At 36.9% G+C, this 16,422-nt stretch overlaps 1 protein-coding gene across 1 annotated transcript in view; it reads right to left on the bottom strand.

Annotated features, from left to right (window-relative positions):
- The window catches only part of WDR49 (WD repeat domain 49), a 139,729-nt gene that overhangs the window by 82,925 nt on the left and 40,382 nt on the right, over window positions 1-16,422 (bottom strand). The window contains exon 6 of the mRNA XM_053903659.1: window positions 14,506-14,654. Coding sequence (XP_053759634.1) covers window positions 14,506-14,654 — 149 coding nt within the window. The remainder of the gene's footprint in view (window positions 1-14,505; window positions 14,655-16,422) is intronic.

The raw sequence follows: 16,422 nt of genomic DNA, 5'->3' as shown, positions 1-16,422 counted from the left end.
TTTGAGCATATAGACACGCGCATCTCCCAAACATATGTATATACTCAGAATCTGCAGGTTAAAAGTCCCTGTGGTATCTACTATGTACATTCACCCAGAGATATCCTCTTCTACCTTCTGGTTCTACCCTCTTTTCCTACATCTACATAAGCCTCTTCTTTTTATTTTATTTTATTTTATTTTATTTTATTTTATTTTATTTTTTAATATATGAAATTTATTGTCAAATTGGTTTCCATACCACACCCAGTGCTCATCCCAAAAGATGCCCTCTTCAATGCCCATCACCTACCCTTCCCTCCCTCCCACCGCCCATCAACCCTCAGTTTGCTCTCAGTTTTTAAGAGTCTCTTAACATAAGCCTCTTCTTAACACTTCTTGTCCATGGTAAATGATCCCAGTTCCTTCAACCATCTTAACATCAGAACTCACTGATCCATAGCAGCCTCTTGATTCTCTCAGTCTTTGCACTTTCTCTCCAGGGGAGGATCATCATTCAGATTTTTTCAACTTTTGAAACCATAGTTGGATATGTTGACGGTGTGAAATCCAATAGCACTGGAGGGCTTTATTCGCAGCCCATCCCCCATCCCTCTAAACCTCAAGCCCTACTCCTCAGAGACAGCCTTTTTTAAATTATCTTTTAAATTTTTATTACTTGAAGACAGCCTTCTTTAACTCTTCCTGAGTCATGGATTTCTCCATGACACCAAATAATAGCAGTGTGTGTGTGTGTGTGTGTGTGTGTGTGTGTGTGCGCGCGCAAATATCACATATTGATCAAATGACTCTCCTTTGAATGAAAAGGCGTTGCTTACATGCTCTTTCTCCCTTCTCACTCCTCCCAATCTAAACTTTTTTTTCTGGTCCTACTGGTTGTGATACTTTAAAATAATACACTTACACATTAATTATCACATTATCAATTTAAGACAGTATCTCTCTACTCATCAAAATGTAAGATAAATCCTCAGAATGGATCCAGTATTTCAGGTGTGTTCTACACTGTTATAGGCGCTGTGACCGCTTTCAAGTCACTTATTTTCGCATCGTGATTAAGTCACTCCATCAGGGATTTTGCTTACCTTGAGGCTCTGTGCAAAACTCTTAAATCTTACTCCCACGAACAAATAATCAAGCCAGACGTTTACCATCCTACCTTCAAAAATCTGATGCTTTAAGCTAAGACTAGGATTTTCCTACTTTTTGTTCAAAGTTCCCAAGTATGACAATATAGTTTTGAATCCTAATTCAGCTATATTGACAATTCCTCCCTAATTTGTCCACATATCCCATGAGACATAATAGATGTTCAATAATTTTTTTTTTAATTTGTTGAACATTGTGGCTCAGCTAATAACTATTTATCCAGCTCATTGGTGGAGTTCATCAGCTAGGATAAAATCCAAGAATATAGAACCCCATAAAAACTTGCCTCACTTCTGCATCGTTATTCACCCAATTGCAAATCTCATAAAATCCACAATGACATTTTATGAAACTTTTCAAACATCTTATAGAAATAATTATGCTTAATGTATAGGGTAATCTCTCCATCTACCAACAATTATAACAAACTTAAAATGACCTAGTCAACCCCTGCCAGATAAACAGCATTACCAATCCTTCTAACCCCAAGAATATATATTTATGAAGTAAGTTGGTTCTGTGGCAAGAATTTTTCATTAAAGAACCATTCTGGTTCTTAAACATTACTAAATTATTTCTATTTAAACTATTCTGGCAATACTCCAGAATATATTTATCCTCAAAAATATAAATACTATAATAACAAAGACTTGCAAATATTTTTCAATGTGCTCTAAATATAAATAGAATTGATAAACTTATTTTGAATGTTAAAGCCACAAGATTAGACTTATCTCCATCATTCTCAAACACTCGTACTGCTTATAATCGTTATACCCTCATTGTTCAGAATCCTGTCTTGTTTAGTATAGACTCCCTTCTAAAAAATAGAAACTAACTTCATGTCAGGATAATAATCTGGGGCATAGTTGAATAAAGATTAATAATAACTCAACAGTATTAATGGACTATAATTTTCACAGAATCATTTTCCACTGTGTTGTTCAAGTAATTTATATTGCCTTTCATATTTTATTGACACTTAGTTGCATAAATTAAATGAAAAATTAAAAATAGATGAGCGATAACCTCTTGTCTATGATAGGTCAGTTCTTGCTATTAGCAATCAAAACTAGAAATATGTTTTTATCAAAATGTGTATATTCATTACTTGTTCTTAAAATTAATTTTATTGTTCTGATTTCTCTTCTTCCTCTGAAGATCCCTTAACTCTCTTAGTGATCCTCGATCCCTTTAAGTCCCCTCCCATCTTTAATTCTCTAATTTTTCTCTCTGTTGAGAATCAAAGCAACAATATTGATGTATTACCATCATTGCACAGAACAGTGTTCTAGTATTCTCTTAGAAATCATGTCACATACCATGTTTTCCAGTTTTTCTACGCTACCACGTTCTATACAAATGGTTCTTAATCTTGACGTTAGAAACACCAATGGTACCTTAGAAATGACCTATTTGGGCCCTTCTGCCAGGTCTATTAATCAGAATCTCTGAGGATGGGGCTCAGGTATTAGTGTTTTGTTTCCTTGTTTTTGTTGGTTCGTTTTTAATTTCCCAAGCATTTCTTTTGCATTCTACCTTGACTGCTTCTCTACATGGTTTTAAGGTCAGTGCTAATATCCTTGAACAAGAAATCTTTCTCTCAGCTTAGTCAGTAATATTATGTGGCTTGGCTTTAAACCAGATAACTATATTCCCCTTCTTTCCTCATCAGTCTTTACGCTTTTAATCACAAAAATATCTCACGTTAATTCAGTTTTATTAATCACATTCTTTGACAAAATGTAACTTAAATATCTAGTTAGTATTTGAGAAGCCCGGGTTCTTCTCTGTTACGTTGAAATTGACTTCAGGGATAGAATTAGGCTACAGTGTAGAAAGACATATATTTAATACCAATTTTCATTCCAGATTTCCTAGAGAGGTTTTCGTCATTCTCAGTAGGAAAAATAGACAGACTGACAAACATCTAAGCTTAAAACTTACAATTGAACAATTGATGCTTTTTTATTTTATATTTTCCACAAATTTTCATTTAAACTGCACATCCGGCTTTCATCATGATAGCTGAGAACTTGTGATGTCCGTCCACACTCAGCCTTCCTAAGTCTAGTCCTTGAAATGGCATGTTTGGGAGCTTTCTATTTCATCTCCATTTTTATATTAAAAGGAATGAGTACCCGAGCTTATGATTTAATAGCATGACAACAGTTAGCTTTTTACGTAACGATGCGGACATATTTTTCTGCCTAAACTTCCCCTTGTTTCAACTGTTGGCCATTTAATAATGCAGGATTATCAAAGCAAATATTTTGTTATTTGTATACATTAGAACAAGAAGTCACTGGGCTGAGACCAGACACCCAGACCCTCATTTTAATACTACTCCAAGTTGGCAGTTCAGGTATGCAATGTTACCTTTTCATTTCCTCACCTTTCTCCTAAAGGGACCCCTGCCAGCTCTGAAATTCTCTCAATTCTGTCTAGAATGTACCGAGGTTGCTCAACCTATTATCTGTGCATCCCAAAACAACAACAATTCAAACAGATTTAAGAACGTGCACTCTGAAGACTGGACCAAAGAAATGTAGGACCTCACCATGTTGTCAGTCTAATTTTGCTGAAGAATTTTTTTCCCTGCTTCCTGCAAGAGACAGCATCATTTCACATAAACATAGTAAAACTGTACTAAACAGATACGAAAATAAATAAATAAAACTGTTATTTTGTCCTCTACTAGATTTGTAAATGGGTAACTTCATGGATGGGTGGATGCATGAATAGATACAGATAGATAAAGAATCTGTTTTCAGTGCACTTTCTAAAACCAAATCAGCATTATTTATATACTGGCAACATCTCCAAGTTTTTCTTTTAATTTTTTTTAACATTTATTCATTTTTGAGAGACAGAGAGAGAAAAAGCGTGAGTGTGGGAGGGGCAGAGAGAGGGAGACAACAGAATCAAAAGCAGGCTCCGGGCTGAGCTGTCAGCACAGAGCCCAACACAGAGCTTGAACTCAGGAACTGTGAGATCATGACCTGAGCTGAAGTTGGACGCTTAACCGACTGAGCCACCCAGGCGCCCCTCCAAGTTTAATTCAAAGTAGGAGACAAAAGAGGTTTATAGTTTCCCAATAATGATATAAAAGTGAGGGAAAGAAAAGTAGAAAACAGACTCAGGTGACTATCAAAGTGAGACCTGTTTGGCTTCATCAAACATTTGCTACTAACTCCTGCAGTCCTGTAGGGGATAGATATAAAATGAAACAAGAAAAAGGGAAAGAGAGTATGTATCACGAGGGGATTTTGAGGACAGCAGTACAGCCGCTCAGCTCTCCAGGGTAATCCACAAAAATGGATAACCTACTTGCAGACGATAGCATAACAGGACCTGATGGAATTGGGTCTCCTGAATAGTCCTTTATGTTTTAACAAGCTTATTTATTTAGAATTTAAGCCTCTGGATAATCCACGAAAGCATCACCAGTGAACCCTTAAAGGCTATTTTGTTTGACATGATATATGCAAGCAAAAGTATTCTACTGAATACCTCAGATAATGTTTTATCATAAAGTCATAGAACAGAGTTTCCTTTAAGAAATATTTTTACCAGTTTTTTCCCCCCAGGATTGAAGTCAAACCCAAAATATTGGCTGGAAATTAAAATCTTCTCTTGAGCTAATCATCTTTAAATTGTTACCAGAACCATTATCTTCTCTGTTTTTTTTTGTTTGTTTGTTTGTTTGTTTTTTTGTTTTCATTCTTTTCAATGAAAATGAGAGAAGATCTACAGCTCTAAGACTTAAATTTCTGTTAGGTGTTGGTTTGTATATTCTATTGCTGAACTAGAAAAAGTCAAAACCTTTCTAACTAACACTGTGAATTATTCTGCAAAAATCTCATTGATGTCCTAGTTCAGCCTTAATAAATTTAAATTTAATAAACTCAAGTTTAATACACTTAACTAATACCAACATTTTATTTCAGGTGATACCCTTTTTCAGAACAAAAGTTTACTTGGGATATTGAAAAAAATCTCAATTAAACTGATTTTTTTGCCCTTATCATTACTCACATAACAGAATTTTTCTTAGTCTTCAAAACATTTTTTTTCTAATTTTGCTTTTCAAAGATCACCATTCCTATCTTATTTTACAAAGTAAACTTAAACACTTCAAATTTCTTTCTTCCTCTCTCTCTCTCTCTCTCTTTTCTTTCTTCTCTCTTGAGATCTATACTAATCACAGCTTTGAAGCAAACAAATGAAAACCAGCTGGAACAAGAGAACTCTGGTTCAAGTGTCATTACAGTCTAGGTTTTTGTAAGGGGCCTTTCTGCTTCAAAGGAACACAGTTCTGAACAGAACATCATTTCTGCTGCCTTGCTGAGTTTTCAAGGAGTGGGAACAATCTCCACAGATCCAAAAGAAAAAAGAGGAAAAAAGTAACAAACTTAACACGGAAAAGCTCCTACAACCGGGAGCTTGAGCCGTGGACCATCCGCTAGGTGCAGGCACCGACCATCCGCTAGGCGCAGGCACCGAGGCAAGACTGTTCGATTAAACTGGACAAGAGAAAGGGAGCACGTGGTAGCCGTAGGCGGCATCCTTGCTCGCTTCCACCTTCAGAAACAAATAGAAATTTCTGGAGGAGAGCATCTCCAGTTTAGTTCCTCAGAATGCCTAGAGTTTAGCAACAGTGACAAATGAGGTGACAATAAAAGATAACAAAACATAAAAAGGAAACAAGTCACCAAGAGAAAGAATCACCAGAATAGCCAATATCGGATTTAGATCTTTCAAAGTCCAGATACTGGAATTATTACATAAGGACAGATAATAATTACGTGGAAATGAAAGAGCTAGAAGTCAAAATCCCCAAAATGAGCAAGCACCAAAAGACTATCCCAAATTACCAGTTAACAAAAATGTTTTAGAAGAAAAATACTACATTAAAATAAAAAACTCAATGAATGGGTTATATAGACAGGGGCCACACCTCCTAAAGGTGGTCACACTTGCTAAGATACGTACAAAAAACCTGAACAAGGAATGGGAAAGAGATTCGTGGCACGAAATTTTTCTGAAAGATGGCTAAAAGAATGAATACATGGTGAGATAGAGGCTGTGGTTTCTCAGTACTTTACAGATGTCGAATATCATCATTCAATCAAATTTCAACCCAAATACTAGTGTATTTTTTTTTCATGGAACATGAATATTGATCCTAAAATGTACTTGGAGGGATAAAATGCAGAAGACAGTTAAAACTGAAAAAGGGAAAGAAGTAGAAAACGACCTACCAGGTATCAATAGTTATGCTGGTTGGATAGTGTATTATGTAGGAAAAGACAAGTAGACTGATAGAAAGAATAAAGCATCCAGAAACAAATTCATATACATACAGTAATTCAAATGATGATAACAATAGCATTTCAAACCAGTGAGAGACAAATTATTCAAAAAATAATTTGGATATCCATTTGTAGGAAAAAAAAACTTTAGATAAACTGCAAAGGTAAATGCAAAATATATTCAACAACAGAAAAAACTATTGGTAGAAAATAAAGGAGATATTTCATATTTTATAAATAGGAAGTATGGAAGACATTCCTCAGCTAGATATAAAATCTAGAGCCATAAAGAAAATCATTTCTTATATGCTTGAAACAAGTGAAATATTGCATTATCTATAGTAAAGGAAAATTAAAATATTTTTCAAACTACTACAAATCAATAAGAAAAAGACAAGAGCTAATAAGATGAAGGGCATGATCAGGTAATACACCCCCCAAAAATAAATAAGGAAAAAGAAATCTGAAAAAGAAACTCATCATAGGTTTTTGTCCATCAGATTCACACACAAAAAAGTGACCACATTAATAGCATCCATTATTGACACGATTGGAGAAACAGGCATATTTACACACGTCTGATAAGTATATCGACAAGTACAATGTTTCTAGATCTAAATCAGGATTATTTAAAAAAATTTACTGTTTATTTTTGAGAGAGAGAGAGAGAGAGAGAGAGAGAGAAATAGAACGAGTGGGGGAAGGGCAGAGAGAGAGGGAGACACAGAATCTGAAGCAGGCTCCAGGCTCTGAGCCATCAGCACAGAGCCCAATGCGGGGCTCAAATTCTGACTGGTGAGATCATGATGTGAGCCGAAGTCAGATGCTTAACCAACAGCCACCCAGGCGCCCCGAAATCAGCAATATTTAAAAAAAATATTTAAGGAATGCATCTCTGTTGACCCAAGAGCATTCAATCTAGGGACTTATATTAGTAACTTATCACAAAGAAATTAACATACAGTGTTTTAAAGTGTGTGTGTGTGTGTGTGTGTGTGTGTGTGTGTGTGTGTGTGTAAGACGGTTTATAAAGGTTGGGGCACCTGGGTGGTTCAGTCGGTTAAGCTTATCACTTTGGCTCAGGTCATGATCTCAGGGCTCAGGTCATAATCTCCTGGTTTGTGAGTTTGAGCCCCCCATCAGGCTGTCAGCACAGAGCCCAGTTTGGATCCTCTGTCCCCTTCTCTCTCTGCCCCTCCCTCACTCATGCTTGTACATGCTCTCTCTCTCTCTTTCTATCTCAAAAATAAACAGAAAAAAATTTTAAAAAGATTGTTTATAACAGTAAAAACTTAGAAATATCTTTTACAATCAACAGGTGCTTGATAATAAAGTTATGACTATCTATTACTATGGATTACTATGCATCAAGTAAAAATTCAGGTCTCTGTGTAGTCACACAGAAAGATCTCCAGGAGCTATTCTTTAAGGAAAACCAAGCTGCAGAAAAAATGTCTTGTATGATACCATTTACATAAAAACTAATAATAAATACTACCTTGTATTTGTACTCATACACAGGATAGTATATATAATACTATAATACAATACAATATAACATAATAAAATAAAATATATTATATTATTATATATACATAATATATAATACAGTTAACCCTTGAACAACATGGGCTTGAACTCTGCAGGCCCACTTATATGTGAGATTTTTTTTTTAATTTTTTTTTTTTTAACATTTATTTATTTTTGAGACAGAGAGAGACAGAGCATGAACGGGGGAGGGGCAGAGAGAGAGGGAGACACAGAATCGGAAGCAGGCTCCAGGCTCTGAGCCATCAGCCCAGAGCCTGACGCGGGGCTCAAACTCACGGACCTCGAGATCGTGACCTGAGCTGAAGTCGGACGCTCAACCGACTGAGCCACCCAGGTGCCCCTGTGATATTTTTTTTAATATAAATTCAGTATAGTGCTGCAAATGTATTTGCAAATGTATTTACTCTTCCTTATGTTTCCTTAGCATTGCCTTTTCTCCACCTTACTTTGTGGTAAGAATACAGTCTATAATACATAAAATATACAAAATATGTGTTACTCAACTACTTATGATTAACTTACTTATCAGTAAGACTTCTAGTCAACAGTAGTAGGCTACTGGTAGTTAAGTATTTGAGGAGTGAAAAGTTATACATGAAGTTTTGGCTATGTGTGGGGTAAGTGCCTCTAACTCCCACACTATTTAAGGGCCAACTGTATAACAAAAATTATGAGAAGATATACATCAAGGGTTAATAATGGCTGTTTCTTGGGAGAGAAATGGATTTGAAGGGGAAATAAACAAAAGGAGTATCCATTTTTTGCACTACATTTTTCCTCATTTATAATTTTTATGGAAGGGCATTAACCTATTTACCTGTGTAGTTTTTTTTTTAATTTTTTTTTAATGTTTATTTATTTTTGAGACAGAGAGAGACAGAGCATGAACAGGGGAGGGTCAGAGAGAGAGGGAGACACAGAATCTGAAACAGGCTCCAGGCTCTGAGCTGTCAGCACAGAGCCTGACGCGGGGCTCGAACTTACGGACCGTGAGATCATGACCTGAGCCAAAGTCGGATGCTTAACCGACTGAGCCACCCAGGTGCCCCTTTACCTGTGTAGTTTAAACAAAATGAAAATGGCTTTGTTTCTGGATGAACAGAGGGAAGTTGAGGAGGAAGAGTACACAGAAGAAAAAGGAAGACAAGCAGGTAAGATATAATCATAACACAAAGTCTCACTTTGTATTTTTCTTATCAACTTTGGGTCTACAATGTAGAAATCAGGGTCTGAAAAAAATCAGAACCTTAAACAAACATTCCTAAAATTTTTATGGAATCACAAAAGACCCTGAATAATTACAGCAGTCTTGAAAAAGAAAAAGAAAGCTGGAGGCATCACAATTCCAAACGTCAAGCTATGTTATGAAGTTGCAATCATGAAAACGGTATGGTACTAACACAAAAACAGACACATAGATCAATGGAACAGAAAACCCAGAAGTGGACCCAACTTCTGGCCAACTATATGGCCATCTAATCTTTGACAAAGCAGAAAAGAATATCCATTAACAAAGACACTCTCTTCAACAAATGGTATTGGAAAAACTGGACAGCAACATGCAGAAAAATGAAATTTTCTTATACCATACACAAAAATAAATTCAAAATGGATGAAAGACCAACATGTGACACAGGAAACCATCATCAGCCTAGAGAACACAGGCAGCAACCTCTTTGACGTTGGCCTGAGCAACCTCTTACCAGACACATCTCTGGAGGCAAGGGAAACAAAAGCACAACTTGAGCTATTGGGACTTCATCCAGATAAGGAACAAAGGAAATAGTAAAGGAAACAATCAACAAAACTAAAAGGCAGCCTGTGGAATGGGAGAAGATATTTGCAAATTACATCTCTGATAAAGGGTTGGAATCAAAGATCTGTAAAGAACTTATCAAACTCAACACCCCTCCAAAAAAATCCAGTGAAGAAATGGGCAGAAGACACGAGCAGACATTTTTTCCAAAGAAGACATCCAGATAGCTAACAAACACATGAAAAGATACTCAACATCACTCACCATCAGGGAATGACAATTCAAAACTACAATAAGCTACCACCTCACACCTGTCAGAATGGCTAAAGTTTACAACACAAGGAACAACCAGTGTTGATGAGGATGTGGAGAGAGGGGAACCATCTTATATTATTGGGAATGCAATGCAAACTGTTGTAGCCGCTGTGAAAAACAGTATGAGTTTCCTCAACAAGTTAAAAATAGAACTATACTACGAATCAGCAATTGCATTAGTATACTAGGTATTTACCCAAAGTATACAAAAATACTGATTTGAAGGGGCACATGCACCCTAATGTTTACAGCAGCATTATCAGGAATAGCCAAATTATGGAAAGAGCCAATGTGCCCATCAACTGATGAACGGATAAAGAAGATGTGGTATATAGATACAATGGACTATTACTCGACCATCAAAAAAATGAAATCTTGCCATTTGCAGTGATGTGGATGGAGCTAGAGTGTACTATGATAAGCAAAGTAAGTCAGTCAGAGCAAGACAAATACCATATGATTTCACTCATATGTTGAATTTAGAAAAACAAAACAGATGAACATAGGGGAAGTGGGGGGAGGGGGGAAGAGAGGAAAGCAAGCCATAAGAGAGTCTTAGCTATTGAGAACAAACTGAGGGTTGATAGAGGGGAGGTGGGTGAAGGATGGGCTAAATGGGTGATGGGTATTAAGGAGGGCACTTGTTCTGTTATGCACTGGCTGTTTTAAGTGATGAATCACTAAATTCTACTCCTGAAGCCAATATTACACTATATGCAACTAGAATTTAAGTAAAAATTTGAAGAAAAAAAAAAGAAGAAAAATCACAACCTTAAATGAAGGATTAAGTTCCAAAGTGATATGATTCTGATGGGCAAATCAGGTGAAGAGCCTAGAAGAGTTAGGAGCAATAGAAGAGGCTAATCAGGCTCACGGGTTGCAATGTTGGCCTCCAGCAGAGAGATCTCTGCTAGGCTTTGAAAATCCTTTTACTCCCCATGGTAATTCCTCCTCCAAATCCCCAAGTTACTGACCCCCAGCAGGGTGCTGTCATTAGTGAAGTTTAGGAGTCTAAAGCAAAATGTAAATGGACTATTATTTAGTGTGGTACCAAATTTACCAAATTCTATAGGGATAAATTTATTTAATCATCACTGGAAAATGGTACTACAGCAGTCTTCCAAAAACAAAACAAACAAAACAAAACAAAACAAAACAAAAACCCACCACCTGAAGTCTCAGATCATTTTTGGAAGAAATTATTTAGATCTAAATTGCTTTGGTCTGAAAGTCTCTAACTCATTGACAAAAATATGATTCATTCAAAGGCTCTTTGAAAAAAAAAGATGTTGTCTTTCATTTGCCCTGTTCCTTTACCCTAGTCCCATAAAACATCCAAAAGAATTGTATAGCAATAAAGCAAAGGCTTAACCTGGTAGTAGAAAGCCCTGTTTGTTATAAAGACGTAAAGACTAAGATTACTATGCCTTTATCAAAGTGAAATGGATTTAGACTAATGTAAAAGACAGCATGACAAGCTTTATTACAACGTAATGGTTTAGAAGTCAAAGCAAAAATAGAATGATAAAACAGCTTTGGGAGAGGCTAGGTAGTCTTAACATTGATGATACCTATACACAATCAACTGTGACTCTGATGACTTTTTTTTTTTTTTTTCACTCGCTTTTAAAGTTATAAAACCCTTTGTGCATTAAAACCGCAGTGGGTAACTGATGTCAGCCTTCTCTGGCTCTCAAATGATTTCAAGGAGAAACCAAAAACAAGAAGCAGAAAACCAGTTAAGCAGAAGCATGCAGGAAGTATTTTTGAACAATCATATATGATAGAAACACAATGTATTAAGATGACCTAAGGGGTCTTTCACACATCTGTGTGGAAATCAGTAAACCTTAATTTTTACAACCAAAGTCTGCCTTGTGACACGCAATTATACCTTGGAGAACTGCTTGCGAGCATGTATACCCTTCCCTTCGTTTTGTATACAATCCCCTATAAATTGACAAACTTTGGGGGCGCCTGGGTGGCTCAGTCGGTTAAGCGTCCGACTGCGGCTCAGGTCATGACCTCGCGGTCCGGGGGTTAGAGCCCCGCATCGGGCTCTGTGCTGACAGCTCAGAGCCTGGATGGAGCCTGTTTCAGATTCTGTGTCTCCCTCTCTCTGACCCTCCCCCGCTCATGCTCTGTCTCTCTGTCTCAAAAATAAATAAACGTTAAGAAAAAATTTAAAAAATAATAATAAATAAATAAATAAATAAATAAATAGACAAACTTTGGAGCAGTTCTTCAGAACAACCTGAAATCCTGTCTCCCAGGGTAGAGTCTTCAATAAGACAAATAAAGTGTTTACTAACCCACTCTAAGATGGGCTTTTTTTTTTTTTCTTTCACTCAACACTTTCATGGAATTCTGTAATGATAAAATACTTGTTATTTGTTTCGTATTTGTTTGATAAAGACTCATTCATTTAAGATGTATGGACGAGTTACTATGTGTTTGGCACAATTCAAAAAAGATATAATAGTCCTTAACCTCATCGATCCCATTGGCTAATTGATAGTTACACTATTTTATATGTCCCATTTAACATGTGTTTAAGTACATTAATATGTGCTATGTCCTGGGAAACAGAAAAAAACGAACTCAACAAATAACCTTTGTTCTTAAGGACTCAAAATCTAGGAAAAGATGCATGTATAACCTTTGAGTACCCAAAGCACATTACTGTTCAATTCAGTAGTGGAAGTTATATCCAAGTGCTCAAAGATCTCAAAAAATAAAACAACTAAATGTGATGAGGACATCAATAACGTTTTCAGTCTGAGTTTTTTGGTACTTTAGATTCATAGTTACATGTCTTCCCTTCAAGGTGTCAACAAATAACCACAGAACAAACACTACAAGGTGCCAGACACAGGGATACCAAGGATACAAGCCAAAAAGACACCACCCCCTGGTTAAGGAAGCAAACTAACAGTTAATTTTGAAACAACAGGATACATGTTCCAATAAGAGACACACAGGTGCAACTGGAGTGTGGAGAAGCAAACCCCGAAGTCTGTGTGAAATACTCCAGAAAGTTTGAGACTGAGGGTGAAAAGAGGTTTGTCAATTGATCATCAAGGAGAGGGAACTAAAGGCAGAAGAAAGAGCACACTGCAGAGCCCTTGAGGCAGCAGGGTGGGAACAGCCAACTGGGATATGGCTGAAGCCTTAAATGAATGAAAAAGAAAAGCAGGAAATAAAGTGGGGCTGACACACTGGGAGAGGGCTTTGTATGAAAGCTTAAGAATTCTGGAGTTGATACTTAGACGGAGGATTAGATGAAGTGCTAAAAAAGCTTTTTTTTTACAAACCGCTTCATTAGCAGGACAAAGGGCAGACTGGAGTCAGATCATCTGGATGTAGGGAGAAATGTTAGGAAATCTTTGTTATATTTTGGGTAAAAGAAAATGAGATTTTGAACTAAGAGCAGTGGCAGCAGAGAGGGAGAGGTGAGGCTGATAAACATATTTTGATGGTAGAATCAACCAGAATTGGGAGAAGATTGACACAATCAGTATTATAGCAAAATATACAAGTTTGGCAGGACCTGTGAGTGGGATGAGGCTAAGGAGTTGAAGATGAGTTTCTGTTTAGATTTTACATATACACGTATCACTTTAGAATAAAATAAAAAGTCAGATTCATTGAAAGCCTCAGGTGGGGCCTGTTCCCATAAGCCTATAGCCCTGCGCCCCTTCTGTTCACAACCAAGTGTCTTGAAATCTGTCACATGTTAACTGGATCTATAAATTAGGCATTATGCAAAATGAAAGTTTGACAGAGAAACAAATGACAAGATTATTAGAGATTAAGAAATTTTCCTAAGGGGAATATGGGTAGTAAATAATGTGGTCAGGATTCAACCTGGATGCCTGGTTCTGATACCATGTTTTTGTCTGACATTTAACAAATATCCCATCAACATCACCAAATGGAAATGGACTGATTTACACAATCGAAATGTACTTAATGAACTTGATAGTCTTCAGGTTAACTTAAATTTCTAATTTACCGAATTTCTTCAATATAAAAAAAAATAACTAATTAGCTGTGCCTATTCCACATCTTACAATTACCAAGCAACATTTCCCCATTGCTATTTTTTTTTTCTATTGCATTAGTGAGAACTTTGGAAACTCTCCAGATGTGAGCTTCTGAGAGTGCAGCTATAAAGATTAAATCCACGAGTATATCATTTAGAAAAGTTTTTTAAGGAAATACTTTGTCTAGTTGCCCAGGACTATGCTTAAGTTACCATAAATATCTTTTCCTAATTTAGGTTTCCAAAGACATAGTAGTTAGCAAGTATATTTTAAAAATCTACACCATCCCCCAGAGGAATTCAGGACCAAGGATAGATTTAGGGAGGAACCCAGGAGGCAGAAGTAAATACTTTCAATGTACAATATCGCTTACTTTATCTTTGGAGAAGCTGAAAAGTTGTTTTCTTGCAGCAAAGAATTGGACAGCTATTACGCTGGCTGAGTGACCCCAGAGGACACCAACCGGTTTAGAGACAACATAGGGGTTCCAAAGGCAAACTTTATTGTTGATGCCAGCAGTTGCTAACCAGAATTAGAAAGAAAAAAAAAGTGCTTTTAGTACATGAATAACCCATACCATTTTCTTTTTGAAATGAGTGCATATCGCACATCTGTAGGTTCTTAAATGCTTTCTGAGCACTAATGCACCCCGCCTGGAAGAAAGGAAGATCATGGCAAACTAACAGGCCTGAGTTCTATTACCGGAAAAGGTTGAAATGGAAGGAGATGTGGGGAATGAGTATTCATGGGGCCACAGGACAAGAGAGTCCCGTTTAGGAGGCAGCCAATGGCCCAGCCAGGAGGCCACAAAATCCTGCTTCTCAGTCCTCATGCTTTCCTTCTACTGCTAGCACAGCCTAGGAATATACACCAAGTTACAGTTAGTTATCCCAGGAGTAAGAAAGAACTAAACCAATATTTAAAGTTTCCAAATTAATGAAAAAGATATAGAAAAAATTATTTCCACTGCCATATAAACAATTGAATATTTACAAGCACACAAACAGCAGAATTATATTTTTGACCTGCTCTATTGAGAGAACAAGATATTTTTGAACATGAATTGGTTTTATTCAGGGAGCACATCAAGAGCATGTGGAACAGTGGTGTTTCTGGTCTGTGGAAACTCAGTAGAGCACTCTTTGTTTTTCTCTTCTTTGGGGCCGACTGTAGAGCTGAACTTATTCACTGTTCTCTTTCCAGCACTATGCCAGGTACAAAGTAGTGACAGTGTGTAGGGTTGAAATACTCAATCGATGAATCAATGAAATAGTTGATATTTGCATCCTTCCAAACTCAATTCGCTAACTCAACCTTATCAGATAGATCTACAATTCTCTTTGAAAGGTGAATATTGGCATATTCCTGAGTTTCTATTCAAGGTATCTTTTTTTTTTTTTTTTTTTTTTTTATTCAATGTATCTTTTACTGTGATTGTCAGCCATGATTGTTAGGGATTTTAGAGACTCAGCCTCCTAGCTGATACCAATACTCTTCATGTGAGTGATAATTGTTACATGAGCGTTATCAGAATGACCCATTCCAAAGGCCATGTATGGCCATTCTCTACAACTACCCTATTAAGTTTTAGTGCCTCACTTTTTCATAGTGTTTGAACTAATGTATATACCATATCAAATTATCAGCTTTCAAAACGTCACATATTTTAAATAGTTAGTGCCCAAAACTTTATAGCTTATTTCCTCAGCTAAAATATACTCTTTCATATCAAAAAAAGAACTCTCATTTTAAACTAAAACTAGGGTAATCTGAAAATGTTCAAAAAGCAGTGGGGGTTGCATTCTGAACAGTGAAAACCTTCTATATTTCATAGTTCTGGTGTAGGTGTGTTGTGGCTATAGAAGCAGCAGCAGCAGCCATAGTGGTAGTAGTAGTCGTAGTCGTAGTAGTGGTAGTAGTAGTAATTGCAGTAGTGGCAGTAGTAGTGGTGGTGGTGGTAGTGGTGGTAGTAGTGGTAGTAGTAGTGGTGATAGTAGTGGTAGTGGTGGTGGTGGTTGTAGTGGTAGCGGTAGTAGTAGTAGTGGTGGTGGTTGTAGTAGTGGTAGCGGTAGTAGTAGCAGTGGTGGTGGTTGTAGTACTAGTAGTGTGGTGGTGGTGGTGGTGGTGGTAGTAGTTATAGTAGTGGTGGTGGTTGTAGTAGTAGTAGTAGTGGTAGTAGTGTGGTAGTAGTAGTAGTGGTGGTGGTGGTGGTAGTAGTAGTGGTGATAGTAGTAGTAGTGGTGGTGGTGGTAGTTGTGGTAGTAGTAGTAGCAGCAGTGGTGGTGGTAGT

This window comes from Panthera pardus, unplaced genomic scaffold (assembly GCF_024362965.1).
Source record: "Panthera pardus isolate Hobbes unplaced genomic scaffold, ASM2436296v1 HiC_scaffold_16, whole genome shotgun sequence".
NCBI lineage: Eukaryota > Metazoa > Chordata > Mammalia > Carnivora > Felidae > Panthera > Panthera pardus.
Note: the sequence above shows the minus strand (reverse complement) of the source record. Positions and strands in the feature narration are given on the sequence as shown.